Source organism: Centruroides sculpturatus, unplaced genomic scaffold (genome assembly GCF_000671375.1).
Source record: "Centruroides sculpturatus isolate CEXI.00-Female unplaced genomic scaffold, Cexi_2.0 scaffold1982, whole genome shotgun sequence".
NCBI classification, from domain to species: Eukaryota; Metazoa; Arthropoda; class Arachnida; order Scorpiones; family Buthidae; genus Centruroides; species Centruroides sculpturatus.
Genome location: NW_019386072.1, coordinates 65,950 through 86,701, shown reverse-complemented (window position 1 = coordinate 86,701; position 20,752 = coordinate 65,950). Strand labels below are relative to the sequence as shown.

At 29.6% G+C, this 20,752-nt stretch overlaps 2 protein-coding genes across 2 annotated transcripts; both read left to right on the top strand.

Annotated features, from left to right (window-relative positions):
* Positions 1-1,222: 1,222 nt before the first annotated feature.
* LOC111613427 (choline-phosphate cytidylyltransferase B-like) lies at positions 1,223-11,777 on the top strand. Its single transcript, XM_023354788.1, has 5 exons — positions 1,223-1,349; positions 1,890-2,041; positions 2,127-2,351; positions 4,088-4,234; positions 11,264-11,777. The coding sequence occupies exons 1-5, from the start codon at positions 1,223-1,225 to the stop codon at positions 11,450-11,452; spliced, it is 840 nt and encodes a 279-aa protein (XP_023210556.1). The 3' UTR covers positions 11,453-11,777.
* Positions 11,778-17,198: 5,421 nt separating this feature from the next.
* LOC111613426 lies at positions 17,199-19,737 on the top strand. Its single transcript, XM_023354787.1, has 6 exons — positions 17,199-18,385; positions 18,465-18,673; positions 18,917-19,106; positions 19,181-19,282; positions 19,368-19,484; positions 19,566-19,737. The coding sequence occupies exons 1-6, from the start codon at positions 17,347-17,349 to the stop codon at positions 19,697-19,699; spliced, it is 1,791 nt and encodes a 596-aa protein (XP_023210555.1). The 5' UTR covers positions 17,199-17,346; the 3' UTR covers positions 19,700-19,737.
* Positions 19,738-20,752: the final 1,015 nt, after the last annotated feature.

Below are 20,752 nucleotides of genomic sequence, written 5' to 3'. Positions count from 1 at the left end.
AAGTTAAAATTTAGAACAAGTAACAGGTTTTTTCCTGTGGGATTAATTCTTGAAAGGTTCTAAAAAAACAAGAGAAGATAAAGAAAGCAAATGTAACAAAGGAAGAATGAATAGTTGGAAGCAAATGTCTGATTTGAATAGATGAAAAGAAACAATTGTTAGACTTAATTTAGCTTTAGTTCATCAGTTCTATGTTTAAAAGTTTTAATTGGTAAATAGAAATCTTGCTGCAAATTACAAATAACAGTTGCTAAAGGAAAAATTTATGTTGATCAACTATGTGGATCTTCTCTGAATCAAGTATATCAAAAGAATAGTTGAATTGAACTATTTAAGGCAGGGGTGGCCAAAACGTGGCGCATGCACCAAAGTGGCACATTGGATGATTACAAGTGGTGCTTCAGTTAGTTCTGAGCAAAATTGCCAGATTTGGCTTTTTTGCGATTAAGAATATTATATAGAAAAATAAATTTTTGTAGTCTGTCTTGGCAAGTTCATTTGTTGCACAATTCGTTACGGTCTATTTTGCAGATAAAATGAGTATTCTCCACATAGTAAATTACAATGTATGCATGTATTTTGAGTCGTGCGATCTTTATTTCCGATCAGTTTACAGGCTTGTAAATGGCCGAAAACATTTACTGTGATTAAAGTTATTCCAAGCTGATCTTGTTTTCAGTGCCAATAATTGTGGTGCAGAGTAATCTTCACCAAACGAGACTCTGGCAGCAATAGCACCATCATGAAGCAATCACCCTCTCGTACAGGAGATCATTGTTGACTATTGTAAATTGGTGCTTCAATAAACTGTCATAAATTAATTAATTCAACTGCATGATTAAGTTATTCCCTTTTCTTTCGTAAGCGAAGCAGATTTATTCTTCTCTCTATTTATCAACCCCTAACATTGAATTTAAGACTATAAAAAGTGTTCGAGTTATATGGCGCATTTGAACTCGTCTGTCAAAAAATTGGCGCATGGTATGCAAAAGGTTGGCCACTCCTGATTTAAGGTGTTCAATGCAACAAATTTTCAAATGGTTGTTTTGCCTGAATGATGTGTCAAAATTTATGTTTACTGATTTTTTTTATTGCCTTATTTTTAAATTTTACTTCAAATATGCATAATTTGAAAACATGTAGATAAAATATTGATGATGAATTATAAATAAATTTTATATATCAAATTATAGAAATACTTATATTTTATTAAATAAGCTATATGATTTCAGTTCCGAGACGTATTCGTGTATATTCAGATGGCATTTATGATTTGTTTCATCAAGGCCATGCACGACAGTTACTACAGGCAAAAAATGCATTTCCAGATGTATATCTTATTGTTGGAGGTAAGTAATTTGAATAAAAAGTTTTGTATTATAAATATAATTGATGATGATATTAAATAATTTGAATATGCTGTGTTTTTAAAAATTAAAGGAAAAAAAACTCTTATTGGTCATGTTTTTGAGTGTGTGATATAGGGGTGACTTCATCTACCATATACATTATTATAGGGCATTTACACACACATATGCACCATGCTTAAATTCTACATTTGGTTAGGTTTATCAGATTTCAGGATGGGGAAGATAGTGTACTACTCTTCTAAAATAGCATTAAAATGCATTGTCATTGGACTTAGGTATGTTTTCAAAGTTTCGGTCTTCTATATTAATTAATTAGAAGTAGATGAAATTTGAGTTGCAAGATTTGAGGACATACAAAGCAAATTAAGTAAAATGAAAACTGGAAAAGATGTCTCCATGCGTATAAACAAAAGAAAGAAACTTGGAAGGGTTAAACTTATCAAGTTTTCTTTCTTTCATTTAAATAAAAAGTATTTAACAAAATATATATATATTTCATATATTCTATTAAATTTTTAGTGAATAATGACGAAATGACACATATGAATAAAGGAAGAACTGTTATGATGGAAGATGAAAGATATGAATCTGTACGTCACTGTAGATATGTGGATGAAGTTGTACGTGATGCTCCATGGGTTTTAGATAATGATTTTTTGGAAAAACATAAGGTGAGTTATAAGTTAAAATTGTGAATCACTATATCTAACTATATGCTTTGATGAGTATGTATTAAAGTAAATAAAAAATTTACAGATTGATTTTGTTGCACATGATGACATACCATATACAATGGGTTCTACAACTGAAGATGTTTATAAGGACATAAAAAGGAGAGGAATGTTTATTGCCACAGAGAGAACTGAAGGAATATCTACTTCAGATATAGTAGCTCGAATAGTACGAGACTATGATGTGTACGTTAGAAGAAATCTTGCTCGAGGCTATTCAGCTAAAGAAATGAATGTGTCATTTCTGAATGTAAGTTTTATATAAATAATATTTTATTCCAGGGGTCCCCAAAGTATAGCCTGTGTTGTTTCTAGACAATTAAAAAACTCACATTCTCCTGTGTTGTTTCTAGACAATTAAAAAACTCACATTCTAAGAACATATTTTACTTGTGTTAAATCAGTGTTTCTCAACCTCTAACGAATCGTCGCACCCTTTAACGTAGTATCGCCCCCCTTTAATAAAACCGTTATGTAGTATCGCCCCCTTCACTTCAAAATTCCGATGCCCAGGGCCAAGACTAACGCCAAATTCGTACTGCATTGAATAGACTAGTGACTAGTATAATGTTATTTGTTTAATTATTGTACGATATAACGAATAAAATATCTAATTATTCTTAATATAATGCTTTACTATATCGCCCAGAAAATTGTTTTTCGCCCCACAAAATATAAATTGTTACTAATTGCCCCCTCAACATGGAAAAACGCCCACGTGGAGGTGATATCGCCCCCGTTGAGAAACACTGTGTTAAATGATTTGAACTGAAGGCAGGGAGAGTAAGCAATATTTACTGTACTTAAAAACAGAGGTTCCATTTTTTTGGATTTTCCAATGACTACCTTGGGAAGTACAGATGAGAAAACTATAATAAATAATAATTTTTCTTATCTGTACCTCTCAAAATAAATGATATTTGTAATATATTTTGTTAATTTTTAATAAAGTTTTATGATTATTATTTTTTTCATCTGTGTGTTAAATTTCTCCGACCCAGTAGTCGGAATTAGTAGTGTTTCTCACCTCTTATCTCTTAAAAAATTTGGGGACCACTGTTTTATTCTATCAATATAGATATTTAAATAAAGAGAATACACATGTATGTCAGCAAAAATTAAATTTTATAATTTTATGTTTTTATTAAGTGCTAGCTGTAAGGACCCGCTTTGCTGGGTTTTTATTTGTTCATACATTTGTATGTAATATAGTTTTTTTATATATATAAAAGACTGTTTTTCTAAGTAATCTAGAATCTAGCTGCAAGAACCCGCTTTGCTGGGTTTTTATTTGTGGGCAAAAAGTAACGATAGTGAAGATTAAGATAATTACATTATAGCCAATCTTACCCGTTTTCACAGAATGCAAGAATTAGGTCCCCTGTTTCCAGACTAATTAGAGAATTTTTATGTCCAGTCAATTTTCTACAAAATTTTTTAGGAAAATTATTCTATAACATTCCTTTGTTTATACAGGCATAACGTGTCTTTATTATTACAATATATCCTTCCTATTGTGAACTATTTTCAATTTGATCAATTTTCTGGAACGTTTACAGTCTTTCTATAATCGAACCAATTCGAATTCGAAAATTTTTAAAATCGAAATAGAAAATCTTCCACTTCCAACCACTTTCAAGCCTATATCTCCCGCACCCTTATAGCTATCAAGACGCAACCACCATAGTGCACGAATGGAGACTTGGGGCTACTACCACATACAAACACCATTCATGTGCGATGTGTAGTTTTGGCTGAATAATAAAATATAGGGACACACACGTCCATTTATATATATAGAGTGTTAATTACTTATCAAACTTATCATAGATCTAGCTTAGAATCATTTTCAAAAATGCATAATTTTAAATGTTATAAGTTTATAATATAAACTTTGTACATGTATCTACTTAATTGATTGAAAAATCATTTAAATAATTAAGAAAAAAGATAAGTATATATTAAAAAACACATTTTATGTTTCAGGAAAAGAAATTCTTGCTTCAGAATAAAATGGATATTTTGAAAGACAAAATAGGTGGAAAACGTCATGAACTCATCCAGAAATGGGAAGAAAAATCTCGTGATTTCATCAATTCATTCCTTGAATTATTTGGACGAGAAGGTCGTTTGGTTAGTTTGAAGAACTTTTAAATATTAAAATACTTACTTTAAGCATTTAACATAAACAAGAGAATACAGTAAAACCTTATTTCGAAACTTAAGGGACCAAAAGACATGACTTTGAATTATCCGAACTTTTTTCAAATTGAAGTTTTTTGTAATTCTTGAATAAAATTATGACATTTTCTTATATATTTCACCAATTTGTTTACAAATATGTTAATATTGCAGGTTATTAGTAATTTAAGGTAATTTGAAAAACCATCAGTTGGCATGTACTTAATGAAAACAACCAAATTAAATTCAAAGTAAGACCTGAACATAATGTATGAAAGAAGCTTAAGTGCTTCAATAAGAATTAACCCGAATTTCATCTTGAGTTTGAGATTACAAAAACATCTGATCTGATGAAAATAGCTCTATTAATGGCTAAAGTTATAAATATGCATTCTATCATGAATACACACATGTATTTAATGGACTTTGGAATTATTGAAACAATAGAATTTTGGGAAAAATATCCAAAATAATTAAATGGGAAACCGATTTCTTCCATAAAAATAAAAAAATTCTCTTTTCATTGGCAGTGTGTACAATGTCCAAAATTATCTTGAACAGATGTCCAGTAAATCAATAATGTATAATTAGTGAAACTGAAACTGACACTTGGATATGGAAACTTTCTTATAAACTTGTAATATGATTGATGGAAGATTCTGAATTATCTAAGCTAAAATATATGCAAAATCCTATTCTCTTGGCCAGGCTTGACTTTACTTCAAATTATCTGATATTGAAGTAATGAGGTTTTACTGTAGTTAAATTATTCAATAAAGCTTTATAATTCATTAATTACATTATTCAGAATAAAGTAATTGAAATTAATTTTTAAAGTATGTTTTTAGTTTTTTACAACAATATTTCACTATTTCAGTATAATTTATATCTTCAAATTTTTGAGAAAATAGATCATCATAGAAATCTTATTTGAATATATTTCATACATAGCCAATTGTGTTTCTTTACAGCTTCTAGTGAATTTATTATAGTATATTGGTAAGATAATGTTAAATACTAATATATTACATTGTAAAGAAAATATAATTTTACACATATTTGAGTATGTATTCCAATCTGATGTTAAGAGCTAGTATTGCTATGTTTACAACTATGGTTTTATTATATTAAATATAATAGATATTTAAATAGACTAGTCAAAAAACAACTTACAAATGACCATTTTATTGAATTTTGTATATTGTAGAATTTTATTGAAGCTTTAAAATTATGCAATTGAAAGCATATACAGTAGAGCATCATTTATCTGAATCAATTGGGGACTGGGGTTGTTCGGATAACTTATTTTTCAGATAACCGATTATGTATGAAAAATATATTAGCCTATCTCATGTTGAAATTTTTCTCCGTTGCATGTCGCTTCACATTGAATTTTTGTCGATGTTAAGCTTAATGTAAATTTTTATAATAATAATCATAACTATTGTATCATTAAAAATTATTTCTTTATTTTGTACAAACAAAATGAATATATTAAAAAATATAAAAACAAATAAAAATTATACTTTAGAAGTTAATCTAGTATCAAAAACGTTCGATTCAGCATGACACACAATCCTGAGAAAAATACCACACAAAAGTGCCAGTGCTGCCAGCTAAAACACACACACCAACAAAGAAAATATTGGAGTAGCCCAAGACATAGCCAAAGGTTGCAGCACCACAGCAACTAGCGGAAGTTTAAATTTTCCGACTAGAATGCTTTCGGTTAACCGACACTCTACTGTATTATACTTTGCAATACTTTCCACATGGTCACTGAGTTTATGTAAACATTTCTCTGAATGTACAACTAAAAGTTCTTTTTATTGATAGAAATCTGCTCCTTGGTCATTTAGCCACTGTTGAAGCACTGTTTGTACCTGCTCATTTTTAGAAATTGTTGTCTTCTAAAATATTCTTTTAGCTTGAAAGGTGTGATAATTGCAGAGTGATAAATTGAGATTGTATAGTATCTGTTGCCGTATCTACCATCCAAAACTTTACAGTAATTTTCATGTTTGTGTGTTGCATGGTATATGTTGTCATGAATAAGAACAATATCTTCATTTAACTTTTCATTCTTTTGTTTTTCATGATTGTTTTCTAAAACAATGTTTAGCAATATGAGTTTATCTGAAAGGCAACAAGGTTGTGGTTCATTGATAGTTTGGGGAGCAATGAGATACTGAACAAATTGCAATTTAAAACTTTTAAAAGGCAATACAAATGCATAAAATCATTTTTCTACATTTTGTGCAAGTTATGGCAGGAAACAAAGATTTTTAGGATGACAATGCATTCATTCATATGGCTAGGTATCAAAGGTGTGATTTGAGAGAAAAAGGCTAGAAGTAATGAAATGATTTGTCACCAGATTTATATCTAATAGAGAATATTTGGAGATGTTAACACTTGCTTAAAATATAACTGAACTTAAAACTATAATCATAAATGCTTGGAAAAACTTGCCTCATCAAAAACAAGACATAATTCTTGGCATGCTAAACAGACTTTTTGAAATAATAAAATATCTAGGTAAATGAACAAAATATTAGAACTTTAAAACTAAAAAATTGGTCCTGTGGCTAATTTCTGTTGCACTCATTTTGATAATTTTTTTGTTGCTATTTGACATTTTAAATTTGCAAAATAATAATGTTTTAATTTCATAATAATAAATTTTTTAATTTTTAATTTTAAAGTTCTATTATGCAAAATTCTTATTTTTATTATTTATGAAATTGTAGCAAATTTTTGGATGCAGTTAATTTTTTTGTTGCATACCATTTAAGTAAAATATTAAAATTTATCATAAATTTCAAAAATTTTATGTAATGAGTAAAGTTCAACTATTCTATGTCAGAGAAGTCTTTGTCAGAAGTCTTTCTCATCTTTCTCCTCTTCACTATGAATGAGTGTTGTTGTTGTTGTTGTTGTCATAAGAAAGACACCTTGTGATCCAAATTTCAATGATTTGTTCTTTATTTTACACATATACACATTGCACCAGGAAATGAGTTTGCACACTGTCCAAGCAAAATTTCTTCTCACCTTCTCTGCAGTACATACAAGGCTTTCCATGTATAGTATATGTACTTTCTTCTCACTTCCTCTGGACAGTCTAGATGGACTTCTTTCTCATCATTGTCCCTCTTTTTAAGAGATTCTCCAGGCCTAACCATTATCCAATCTGTAGCTGGGCCAGTATTGTTCATTCAGGTTTGCCCGTTTGGGACTCTTGACTAATTGAAGCCAATGATGTTTTTTCTGAAATTTCATAATTAGTCCCTAAAAGATATCTGTCTTAGATATGGTTATCTGTGGCCAGAAATTATATGTCATCTTGCTTTGTATGATATATCTAAGGTTAGATATGCAAGCTTAATCCATGTACATTTTTAAAATTAATTACAGAAACATTAAAACTAATTGCTTTTTTGCCTTTTTGGCTTAAATTGAACTAAACACCATAACTTTTATGTTTTAAAATGTGTTATTCATATTAATTTTGTATTAGTGTCCAGAAATGTTACCCTAGACATAGCTTTCAATATAATAATATAGTGGGTGATCAGTTAATGAACATAATCCATTCCAAGACTGTGTTCACTATCCGATTATTGATTTACCATAGATTTTTATGAGAATTTGATTAATTTGTCTTGGAGACCCCCAAAAATAAAAAAATTATAAACTTTCTTACTACATTTATTTATATACGATAATAAAAATACATTAAAAAGAATGAGCTCAGCAAATAATTAACTTATCACACTACACCTTTTTTTGCTGAGATAGTTTTATTGAAAAAACTAACGTTTTTGGCCTACTCTATAGGCCATCCTCAGGCTTAACGGCTCAGGCTTAAAGAGTAGGCCGAAAACGTTAGTTTTTTCAATAAAACTATCTCAGCCAAAAAAAGGTGTAGTGTGATAAGTCAAAAATAAAAATACATTTATACACAGTTTTGCATTTTCATCGGTCATGTTTTTTTTGTTTGTATTAAAGAATCTGTCCAATGTCAATTGCTTTTCTCTCTTCTTCAGGATTTTTCGGAAGTAATTAATAGCATTATTGTTGTAGGGATCCCTAAACCCATTAACCTCAACCTGGTTTGGATGCCATTCTCAGACTGTTGTTCTGACATCCTCCCACTTCAAAACATCTTTATTAGCAGATGTTGGCATTAATCCTCTTTTTCAAAAGAAAACATATCATGCAGAGTTTCTTGGCATTTTTCATTCAAGAGTTCTTGGCATTCTTCTGTCATCAGATCAGTTTCAGATTTCATTATGACTTCTTCAATGTTCTTTATTTCTCAGATGTGATTTTTGTTATTCCTTTAGCTGCTTGAGTCTTCTTGATTATACTGTATCTTTCTTAGATACGATTGAACTGCAGCCTACTATAGACCTGTCCAAGCCATACTGCCCAGCAATATAAGACATCTTCTGTCCACTCTCTACTTTTGCTATTATACTCTCACCTTTTGAAAATAAAAACTGACACAAAACTTAACGAGTGCTTGTCCAACAATCTTGCAAATACTATTAAAAAATTCTATCTGTCAGAAAAATAAAAGGCTGGAATTACAAGAGAGTTTCAAAGTTCAGAGGAATACTATCCAATCAGTATAATACTGGGTTGAGCTTCAATGTCGACACCTTTCATGCTCCAAAAAGTTTCAGATTGTTGCCTGAAGTCAAGGGAAGACCAATTGGTATTCATTATTTTACGTCGCTTCTTCTTGTGTTTGTTCTGTGAGGTGTTCATTGTCTGAACATAAAAATCTTTCATGAAAGTTCCATTATTTAATTTGTTCATAGTCCAAACCATTTGTTAACCGATCATCCACTGTCTTGTTATTTGTACATTACAATGATGTCTTATGTTTAATTAACATTTTATTAGACTTGATTATATTTTTAGTTTTCTTATAAGTTTCGATTATAATCCCGAAACAAACAGATACTTTCAGTGGATAGTGTACACAGATGGTTCTAAGCAAGAGTGCGGAGTGGGAGCTGGTGTGTGCATTCAAAACAACAACAATAAGACAATATATCAGGCTAGATTAAAACTTGCTAAACATTGTAGCATTACGCAAGCTGAACTATGGGCCACGTACAAAGCAATCACCCAAATAAAAGATAACTTAAATAAATACAAGGGTAACATAAAATTCCTTATTGACAGTAAGGTAGTTCTTCATGTCTTGGCAAAAACTGAAAACATCACGCTACTGGGCAAAGAAGTTATTAAAGTAGCACAATATCTCAGTACTACCCGCAATATTCAATTCAGTTGGATACTAGCTCATAAAGGTCATAAAGGAAACGAACTGGCCGATTCTTTGGCCAAAATGGCTGGTACTCTCAAGACGCAGGATACATATACCAGGTTACCAAAATCAACACTGAAAAATTCCTTAAACGAATGGGCACTACTTGAATGGCAGGAAAATTGGAATAATTCTACAACGGGGAGACTTTGCCACCAGTTTATTCCCTGTATTACTAATTGCATCAAGGCTAATTACTACAAACCTAGATCTGAAACCACCCAATGTTTAACAGGGCACGGCAATTTTATGGCCTACCTCTACCGCTTTAAGAAGAGAAACACTAATAAATGCCAGTGCAACAATAATAGTGTAGGAGATGCCATTCATTTTATATTCCACTGTGCACGATATGAGGATCAACGCATTCCATTTTATAGATAATGCATTCAAGAAGGTCATAATTGGCCACCGACACTACAAAACATTTTTGATAAGAACAATCTGTGGAAGTGTTTTGAAAGGTTTATTGAAAGCACCAGGGCCCTTCTGCCAGACTTCTACAGGAAAGAAAAAATTCTTGAGAATGAAAACAAGAACAGACAAGATGAGCAGGAAGACAGTGAAAAATCGGAAAAGTGATGTTATCAGCGATTGATTGATCGGCCGTGTAGAATTCTTCTGTACATAGTTTAGTTGTCTAGTATTAGTTTAGTTTTAAATTCTAGATTAAAAAAAAAATTCCCATTTATATGTATCGGGTCCTCATGTACCATGTAATCTGTATTATTATATCATAGTAAGCTGATATTTACATTCTTTCTGCGTGTTAAAATTGTAATCTGTTCTTAATATTATTGTGACATTGCAGTGTTCAAGGTTAGTTTATACCTACCCATAAGTAATGGGTTTTACATTTTACTATAACCGGACCATTCCTAGTAATTGTTAATACTGTATAACGGTCTTGTCAACTTTTGTAATTTTGTTTATTAATAATTTCCGATGCAGCGCTCTGAGGTCCTAATAACTTTTTTCAGTGTTACTTTTCCCCTTTTCCTTTATACTGCTCCCTTCAGAACCCTTTCTTCAACCCTTTCTTCACTCCTTTCTCTTCATAGTGGGCTAAGTTTGCAAAAGCAGACAGCCCTTCCTCCTCCTTTATTATTATTATTATTATTATACAGTACAAGAAAACTAAAAATATAATCTTTAATAGTACTATTTAGCCAGTATTTTTTCACATAAATAAAATCTTTATCTAATAATTAATTAGTTCAATATTGTACAAATCAATGTAATCATGATATGATCATTTCATATTTAATTATTATTAATATAATTTTGTAAAATTTTGTATAATTCAGAATGATGGAATTAAAATACATCATTCTGATATTCCAGAGAATTTGTAACCTAGTGAGTTTTTTACCATTTTATTGTAAAATTTAAATGAATTTATTCACTAGATAAAGTGTTTTTACCTCTTCTGAAAAGTTTGTTGTTTGGCATTTACAACATTATGACATTGCACACTTCAAATAATTTTGAATGAAACAAATCAAATAATAATACATACGACATCATTGTAATAGAAACTAGTAATGTTGTAAGCTATAAATTTTTTCATTTATTGTAAAATAAAAATAAAAATTTAAAAATGACTAAACTTTGAATTTATTATTCTCTTTTTATAGAATAATCTTCTTAGAGGTGGTTTTATTAGACAAACTCTGTCTCCTCCTCGTAGTCCTTCTAGTAGTCCACCATCGTCATGTTCTCCACCTCATAAGATAAAGAAGTTTGATTCTGATTCAGATGAAAGCTTGAATAATTTATTAGATGCATCTTCTGAGTTTTATAAGCAAGATGAAATAGATGAATGAGTCAGTTAAAATTTTACTATTACTATACATTTATTAGTCATATTATTCAAGAGTGAAAATTGGAGATAATATAGCAAACTCAGAAAAAGAAGGTGATAAAAGATTTATATATTCATTGTAATTTATGTTGTTTACTATTTCTAAAGTAAAGTATAAAACAAACAAATGCTACTTTTTTGGAATGTTAAAATAAATAACTGTAATGATAAACTTAAATTGGGAGTGCATGTAAAAATAATTTTTATATTTTGTTATATTTGTATTTTATATTGTTTTATTGAAGTTATGCCTGAAAATAGCAATTATTATGATTTTTCCATTTAATATCAAAATTGTTAACATTGTGAAATATAAACTATAAAAATTACTCTTCTACTAGGATATGTTTTTCTTGTTATTTTCTTATTAATAGTTAAAAATAGTTTGATTATTGCAGATCATAAATCTTGATAAATCTAATGAACAAAGCTTTCAAACGAAAATTTCTATCATAAAATTTATTCTATTCTAATATTTGTTACATTCAAGATTCATTAATAATAAGTCTGTTCATGTAGAAAAAAATTGTATTAAAATAAGTTTTCAAGTATAATTAAATCTAGTCAGATGTAGATTTATTTTAAAAAACAGACAATTGAACTTTTAAATATCACATCATTAAAACTTCTTTTGGCACTTGTAATAAAATGTTGTTCTTAAAATGGAAAAATTTTTCCAAAATAAAATCTTGTTTAGCAATGTTTTTATTTCCTATAGTCTGTACTGAAAGATCCATCTGTATTTTGAAAAATAAAATATTTTAAATGAAATTTGTTTCTTTATTCATCAGTAATACAGTAATAACTTACAATTTCTTAGAGAAAAGTTGGAAAGAAGTAAAACTTTATAAAGACAACTTTATATCCGTTTTATTGGTATTTAAAAACAGTCAAACCTTAGTATCCTTAAATATGGCTTGTTAGATTCCATGCCATATCAGAATATAGCTTTATAATGAGTCACAACCTTTTTTCACTTGTCATTGCATATAAGCATAAACCATAGTAAATGATACCAGAAATATGTGCACAATAATGCTAGGCCTGAAAAAAGATGCAAAAAAAGTAAAAATCTCAACAACAAGGTAAGCTGAAAATAATAAACTTTCTCCATTACTGTGTTAATATGTAAGGACAACTTTTAATTTCGTACAGTTACATGAAATTTTTAATCAGTTGGAACCTTAACACTTTAAAGATATTCTAATGCTTTCTAATTTTATGTCAAATGTCAATGGCATTTCACCAAGTATAAAAGTATAAGGGAAACTTCATTACGTTCTATAACTGTATTAATAAGAAAATTTTCCTTCTCTTTAATTATCTTAATTATTTGTGAAGTCCTGGATTGAGTAAGTCTGTTTCTTCCAAGCAAATTTTATGGCCGACATCACATCATGTCTATTTTTTGTTGTGCCATTTTTATATACTTCGTGGGTCAGAATGCATCAGATTTTCAATTTAGCCCTATGAAAAATCTTAGTCGCTAAAGCGGAACGGACGAATATACCATTTTAGAAGCACGACGTAGCGAATGTCACTGATCAGGAGGAGACTTTTGATCTCTATTTGCTGACTGGACGACGCTAAAATATTGTATAAGGTGCATTAACAGCCATTTGAACAGTTTATCGCAAGATGAAATTGTTCTCGCACATTGTACTGTACAATAAAGCTTGAGTGATACCTGCCGGTCTTGTATATCCGGAAATGTATCGTGCTACGATACATACTATAGTTATAAACTCGCAAGTAACAGGGTTACTGGGTCAAAGGAGGTTTAAAAATTAAATATCCTAAGCATTCGCTTAAATATTATCTTTTATTTTTCCTCTCTCCTGGGTACCTGTTGAGTGACTTGCTGTCAGAATAGACTGAGATGCAAAGCAATATAATATAGTGTATGGTAAAATGTAACATATAAAATGTGTTATGTACCAGTACTGTACATTATATAAATATGATTGTTAAGATTATTTAATTTGAATAGAGATAGGGCTATAGTTTGTTATGATGTATTCTAAATTACAGTATATCAGTGTTATATTAGAATTTTGTATCGTTTGATAATTTTTTTATATTAATCATTAGAAGTATTATTTTTCAAAGAATTTTATTTATTAATTCGATTTATCGTTGAAATTAAACAAATTAAAAATTTTTTTGACGATAACGTTCAACATTTTTTTAAATTTTATCAATTTTAATAAATGTAGCAAGACGAAGCTTATGCAGTAAGAAGTATAAATATATTACTTTGAATAAATGGCACAGATTAAACGCCTAGATTATATTACATTTATCACAAATTTAAAATATAAGCAAATTCGTAGAAACAATACGACTGTAAAGACAATTCAAATTTTAGTAGAAATGGCATACGGGCCTACGCAGCTGAATGTATTTACACAGAATTACTTTATCCAGTTTTTCGAAGTCGTCATTGTGTCTTAAGTGACGACACAAAGCACGTTTCAATAGAAATCTTACTCAACTTCTTAAAGTAACTAATTCGTGACTCTCATCTTTTCTCCTGGCCTTTGGAACGGAAGAGATAAGATAAATCTTACGTAATATGTTTTTACTAAAAACATTAGAAATACATTCGCTTTAAACTGGGTGTATGAATTTATTATAGAATCATTTATAACGCAATAAATAATTTTGAGAATTAATATTAACCGATATCTTAGTTCGATGCTATTTAAATTTCGGGGGCGATTCAGAAACGTGCCGGAAAGTGAAAGTTTGAAAATTTGCGTATAATTATATACATAAAGTCTTCATTGAAAACGAGGTGTCATTTTTATGACGTTAAAAGCTACCTGAGATCCGTTTGTTTAATTTAATAAATATTTGAAAATAATAAAACAGTAATTTATTTATTTTTAAAGTATTAAATAAAATATAAATGATTATAGTGATTATATTTGACATTTATTCCTGAATAAATATTAAGTTTTTTTAAAAAATTTTATTATCATTAATCATATATTTGATTAAATATTACGGCTAAAATAATTTAGAGTAAAAAATATTACTGGAATAAATACTTTTTTAATGAGAAAACTTAGTGTTAATTAATTTGAATTTAATATGGCAAACATTTATAACGTTTAAAAATATATTTAACACTAAATATTAGGGGCATTGTTAACTATATTAGTCTATTTAAGTGTTAAACACGTGATGAAAACTATGGCTAACTCGTTGATCAGGTACCAATTAAGTGTTTAGATGTGGTTTTATCCTCTCGGCCACTAGTGGGCCATCAAAAATGTCTCGAGAATATGTAATAGGGAAACACAATTAATTGCTAGCTATTTTTGTCTAAAGTATATTAACCATTTTAAAATAAAATGCTAATTTAAACGGGGATATAATAATCTGTGTACAAATGAGATGTGATAAAAAGAAGACTAACGACGATTCAAAAATATTTAAAATAATTTTTTTTTATGATAACGTTTATTTAATGCAGAAAACATATGACCCTATTTTGACTGACATTTTAAAGTTATTGGAATTATGTTAATCTTTATTATTAATGGTATATTCTGAGAAAAATAAAAAGGAAAAATAGAGGATATAATCATGCAAATAAATAGGTAAAACCAAGGGATTTCCCTTTGCATTGCCTGTCATTCTTTTTTGGATGCGATTCATTTCAATTTAAAAGTCCTTCATTTTTTTTAACATTTAAGAATTATTTTTGTTAGAAATAGCTTTTAATTTAATATAAAATATAGAAAATTTAAATTATAATCATATGAAATTGTTATATTTTAATTAAGAAATATGTAAATTTATAGGAAATCTTTACTAATTTTTAACAATTTCTTAAAATTTGCATAATTTCTAAATATATCGTAGACTATACCAGAAATGCTTTTACGATAATGCAGTGTGTGTGTGTGATGTCGTAATTCTTGTTGTAGAATAAAGAGCCGTGGAAAACCTTGAATGAAACAAGTTATTCTCGAAAAAGTATGTGGTTNAATTTATTGAATCGGAGATGCCTTTCAGCTCGATTGTTAAAGGAGGGAGGGGAAAAAAACTTTGTTTTTGAACTTGATGTCAGAATAGTTTTCAGCACGAGACTCAGGGGACAATTCTCCCTTAGGTCACATTGTATTATTAATAGATTTAATTAAAAACTTGGAACTAAATTATCGGAAAAAGATTAGAATCTTTTTCTTTTATGTTTTTAACGATTAGACTTACTTAATTTTTAGTAGAAAATATTTATAAGAAATTAATAATACCCGCCAAAAAGATTATATTAATTAGTCTTATATATCAAGCTTATCAAATATCAGTAATAAATTATTACCGAATTCAACTTTATCAAATTTTGAGAAAAGAAATATGATAGAAAATATCAAATTTTTCATAATTAAGATTAATCGACAGTAATTAATTAAAGAAATCTAAAAGAGAAACAAAATCCTTTAAGTGGGATTAGCACTTTTTTATCTTTGTGTTTTTCTATACCCCCGTTTTTTTTTAATGAAGGATAATGAAAATCTGAAACACAAACACAATGGCAAATAATGAAAAGAAAAATTAATTAAAAATACTTGTCGATCAAATTCTAAAGGCGACTGCTGCGTTAATTTGTAAAATTTCAACAACAAATTATAATACAAAAAAAAAATTCTGTAGATGATCGTTTTAGTTAGAAATTTTGTTTCCTGTAAGGTTGGTACTAAGCGATTTATCTCACGTTAGATAAGCGTGTGTTGGACTTACCATTTTTACCTCTTATCTTCGAAGAAAATTAAGAATTTAAATATTAAAAAAAATTATTATTATTATTATTTATTACTTATTTAAAATGAATTGAGTTTATATATTTGAAATTTTTTTATTTTATTTTACTTTTCTATTTTGAGACAATAACTTAAAAAATGTGCCATTGAACACTCGTTGCGGGTTCGCGCTTCACCAAAGAGCTGGCCACGTATGGTTTTCCACGTTTTTTTTTTCTTTTCTTCACGTGTCTAACACCTAAATAGAGGTCAGTTTCCCATGGAACCTTCTCTCGGGAGGCATCTCCCTCTTGACAAATCGCACATATGTTGCGTTATCGCATCCATCGAACTAAACGAACCAAACTTAAAGATGGTAAATATACATTAAAATTTAGCACTTAAAGTAACGTTTTAATAAGATAAATATAAATATAAATAAATATGTATGTATTTTAAATAATGTGGAAATACATTACCCTTTCTTTAAAACATATTCCCNAATTATCGAAAGAATTAAACGGAAATAATCCGATTTGGAATAGAACGCTTAAATTTAAGATGAAACTTTAGTAAAAGTCGTTAGGAACACGATAGAAATATTCAAAAATGTTCGAAAAACGAACGAGCAGAAAGCTCCATGATGTGCGAATACGCGCATGCGCAGATCTAGACACACACTGTACGCATTCCCTTCATTTTTTTTAACATTTAAGAATTATTTTTGTTAGAAATAGCTTTTAATTTAATATAAAATATAGAAAATTTAAATTATAATCATATGAAATTGTTATATTTTAATTAAGAAATATGTAAATTTATAGGAAATCTTTACTAATTTTTAACAATTTCTTAAAATTTGCATAATTTCTAAATATATCGTAGACTATACCAAAAATGCTTTTACGATAATGCAGTGTGTGTGTGTGATGTCGTAATTCTTGTTGTAGAATAAAGAGCCGTGGAAAACCTTGAATGAAACAAGTTATTCTCGAAAAAGTATGTGGTTCGGAGAATCAAATCATTAGATGTTTTTACTTACGAAATCCTCTCTATAAAATAAGGAACAACTTTTCTAGTTTGTGTAGAATCGAAAGAACTTGAAATGAGGAGGGCATTATTACCGATTCTGTTATTTTCTTTGGAAGGAGTTTTTTGTGGTTATTCTACTGGTTTTCGTAAGACTCCTGCACCACAAGATGATAAAGTTATAATTAATCCCGTAATTTATCCATCTCCTCATCCTAAACAACGCTTCATTGGACATCACGAAGGATGGATTAAAAATGCAGACGTTGATGGAGGAGCTGAAGTTCTTGATATATCTAAACCTCAAGTGGAGAAATTTCCGGTAGCGCCGCCAAAAGAAGAAATTTGGGATAAAGATACATCATCTATAAAAGTTGAACCTCATATATATCCTCCAAAAGATGTCATAATAAATCCTTCAACAGACTTTATTATTGAAGAGCATAAAGACAAACATCCAGAACCAATAGATACTGTTAAAGATGTTCGTGTGGATCACCCTAAGGACGTTCCAGTAAAAGAAATACCTGTAATAGTAATACATGAAGAACCCAAAATAATAGTGGATCCTCCTAAAAATGTGCACATAGAAGACAAACCAATAGTGGATCATCCCAATAAAGATCAATACGAACAAAAACCTGCAATAGTAATAGATCATAAACCCGAAATAATAGTGGATCCGCCTAAAGAAGTATACATAGAAGATAAACCTGCGATAATAAATCCTCCTAAAACTGTGCACATAGAAGATAAACCAATAGTGGATCATCCTAAGGAATATCCTTCAGCAGACTTTATAGAACAAAGACCCACAATAAATGATAAACCCAAAGTAATAGTGGATCCACCTAAAAATGTGCACATAGAAGATAAGCCAGTAGTAATAGTTGATCCTTCAAAAGATGTTCAAGTAGAAGAAAAACCTATACCATTCATACCTTATGAACCGGATCAAGATCAGATTAGAGTTTTACCCGAAATACCTTATCCAGTCAAAGTGACAAATGAAAATTCCAATTTGAATTTATATGAAATGTTGCAAAAACTTCAGCTATCACGATTCGTACATTTAATAGACGAAGCAGGATTACAAGAATTGTTATCTGGTGAAGGTAAATAAATTATTTGAGTAATTTGAGTTGAGTAATAAATCAATTAAAATGTTATTAATTTTATAATTTACATTTACAGAACCAATTACTATTTTTGCTCCTTCCGATTATGCATTGAGCAAATTGAAAGCTGATGAAATAAGAAGATTAGCAAGTGATCGTGATTTATTGCGTCAATTTATTTTATATCATTGCGTGGATGGATCAATTTTTGGTTCAACCTTAGTGAATGATCCTCTTAAAACTAAGATCGATAGAAATATTCTTTTGGCCAATTATCATGGAGAGGTACGATCATTTATTATTTAAATTTTAAGATATACATCTAAATGAAATGATACAAGTAACTTTAGATTTCAAATTTATTTGATATTCAATTGAAATGTATGATGCGTATTTTTAAAAGTAAATATTATAGAATGAGTTATACAGATGCTGTAGCATGTAACTCAACTTATGATCTTTAATTAATTTTTATTCTGAAACGAAAACATTTTACATCATTGTTTATGTCTTGTTTGGTCATTACAGAAATGGTACGTCAATGGAGTAGAAGTAAAAGTTAGAGATCAAGTGTGTAAAAACGGAGCTATTCACATTATAGATGCACCTCTATATCCTTTTCCAGTAGGAGGAATTTTAGAAACACTAGAAGCATCCGGAAATTTTAAAATATTTTCTGAATTATTAAGGAATGCAAAACTTGATGAAGTTTTGAAAGGTATCTTAATCTTACTTTACGATGTTGCAATGTAATTAAGAAATTTATGTTAACATCATATGGTTTGTTTCTAGGAGAATCAAGATGGACAATTTTTGCTCCTACTGATGCTGCATTTTCTAAACTTCCACCCGCTAATGTAGAATGGTTAAAATGGGATATTCCAGCTATTAAAAGTAAGAATATTTTATCCGCTATTTAATTAAATGTTTTATAGTTTAACACAATTCAAATTTCTAACGTAAATTTTAAAATTTTCAGATTTGTTTAATAAAGTAGCTTGTAGGGGTTATTATTATACATCTTGGATTAACAGTGGATCAACTAGTCCTCCCTTATCTCTAGCAAATGAATCTATGGATTTTTCTGGTTTTCCTGGTATGTATACTATTAAAATATTTTATGGCAATTTTAAATTTTCATATACATGAATTAATCAATGATATATAAAATTTTCAGATTCTCTCATTAATGGAATCAGTTTGAGTCAAAGAGATATAACTACTGATAATGGGTGCATTCAGGCTATTGATGATATCTGGTTTAGTTCTATTTTGACTCCAGGTGAAGCTTCTGTTGGAAAGAAAAGTTAAAAAAAAATATAAAAGAAGAATCTATAATAATGAAATTATTACAGTTATGTATAGAAATATCATATATATGAACTTTTAAAATAAACAAGTTTGTAATTATATTTAACTTTATCTCATTTTAAATTTAATTAAATTGGGGGTATAAAAAATCTATTAATGATCATTTAGTTAGAGAGAATATAAAAAATTCTTTATATTCTCTCTAACTAAAAGAAAAATACTTCTGTTGAGTGTGATTTCCTAAGCCAAAGAACTAATACATAAATTCTATAAAATATAAAATAAGAAAGATTGTAAAAAAGGGAAGGCACTGACGTCGGCGTTATGTGTGCGTTTTTTATTCGCTAGTACTTTCGACGAACATATAGCCGTCGTCATCAGGCGAATTATCGAAAGAATTAAACGGAAATAATCCGATTTGGAATAGAACGCTTAAATTTAAGATGAAACTTTAGTAAAAGTCGTTAGGAACACGATAGAAATATTCAAAAATGTTCGAAAAACGAACGAGCAGAAAGCTCCATGATGTGCGAATACGCGCATGCGCAGATCTAGACACACACTGTACGCATTCTGGAGAATGCTAATTTTTACTTAATTGCTTGTATAGTGTGACCCATACACTGGGCAGCTCGAGAGTTGGAATGTTGCACGTGTCCAAGGTGGTAGTAAGAAGAGACTCCCATATAAATACGATTTTTCGATCCTTACAGCTCTTGAGCATAACCGCTTGGGACCATAGCGGGTTGTAACCCTGCTCAAGTACTTTTCTTGCGAGCTCGGTGGTGTGTCTACCCCTCGCAACATCGTTTTGGTGCTCTTCTAGTCGGCTGGCAAGCATTCTAGTAGTGGCCCCGACATATCTTGCATTTACTCCCGTTGTAAGGTTTTCCAGAGGTACAGCATAGACCCCCGACTTCTCAAGCGTGGAAAATTTGTCCCTATCATTACAAATGAGTTTGCGTAGGTTTGGAAGTGGGGTTAGTGGTAGTATAAGGCCGTGCTGCTTAAAGATTCTGCAGATACGTATAGAGAGGGGTCCCAGGTATGGCA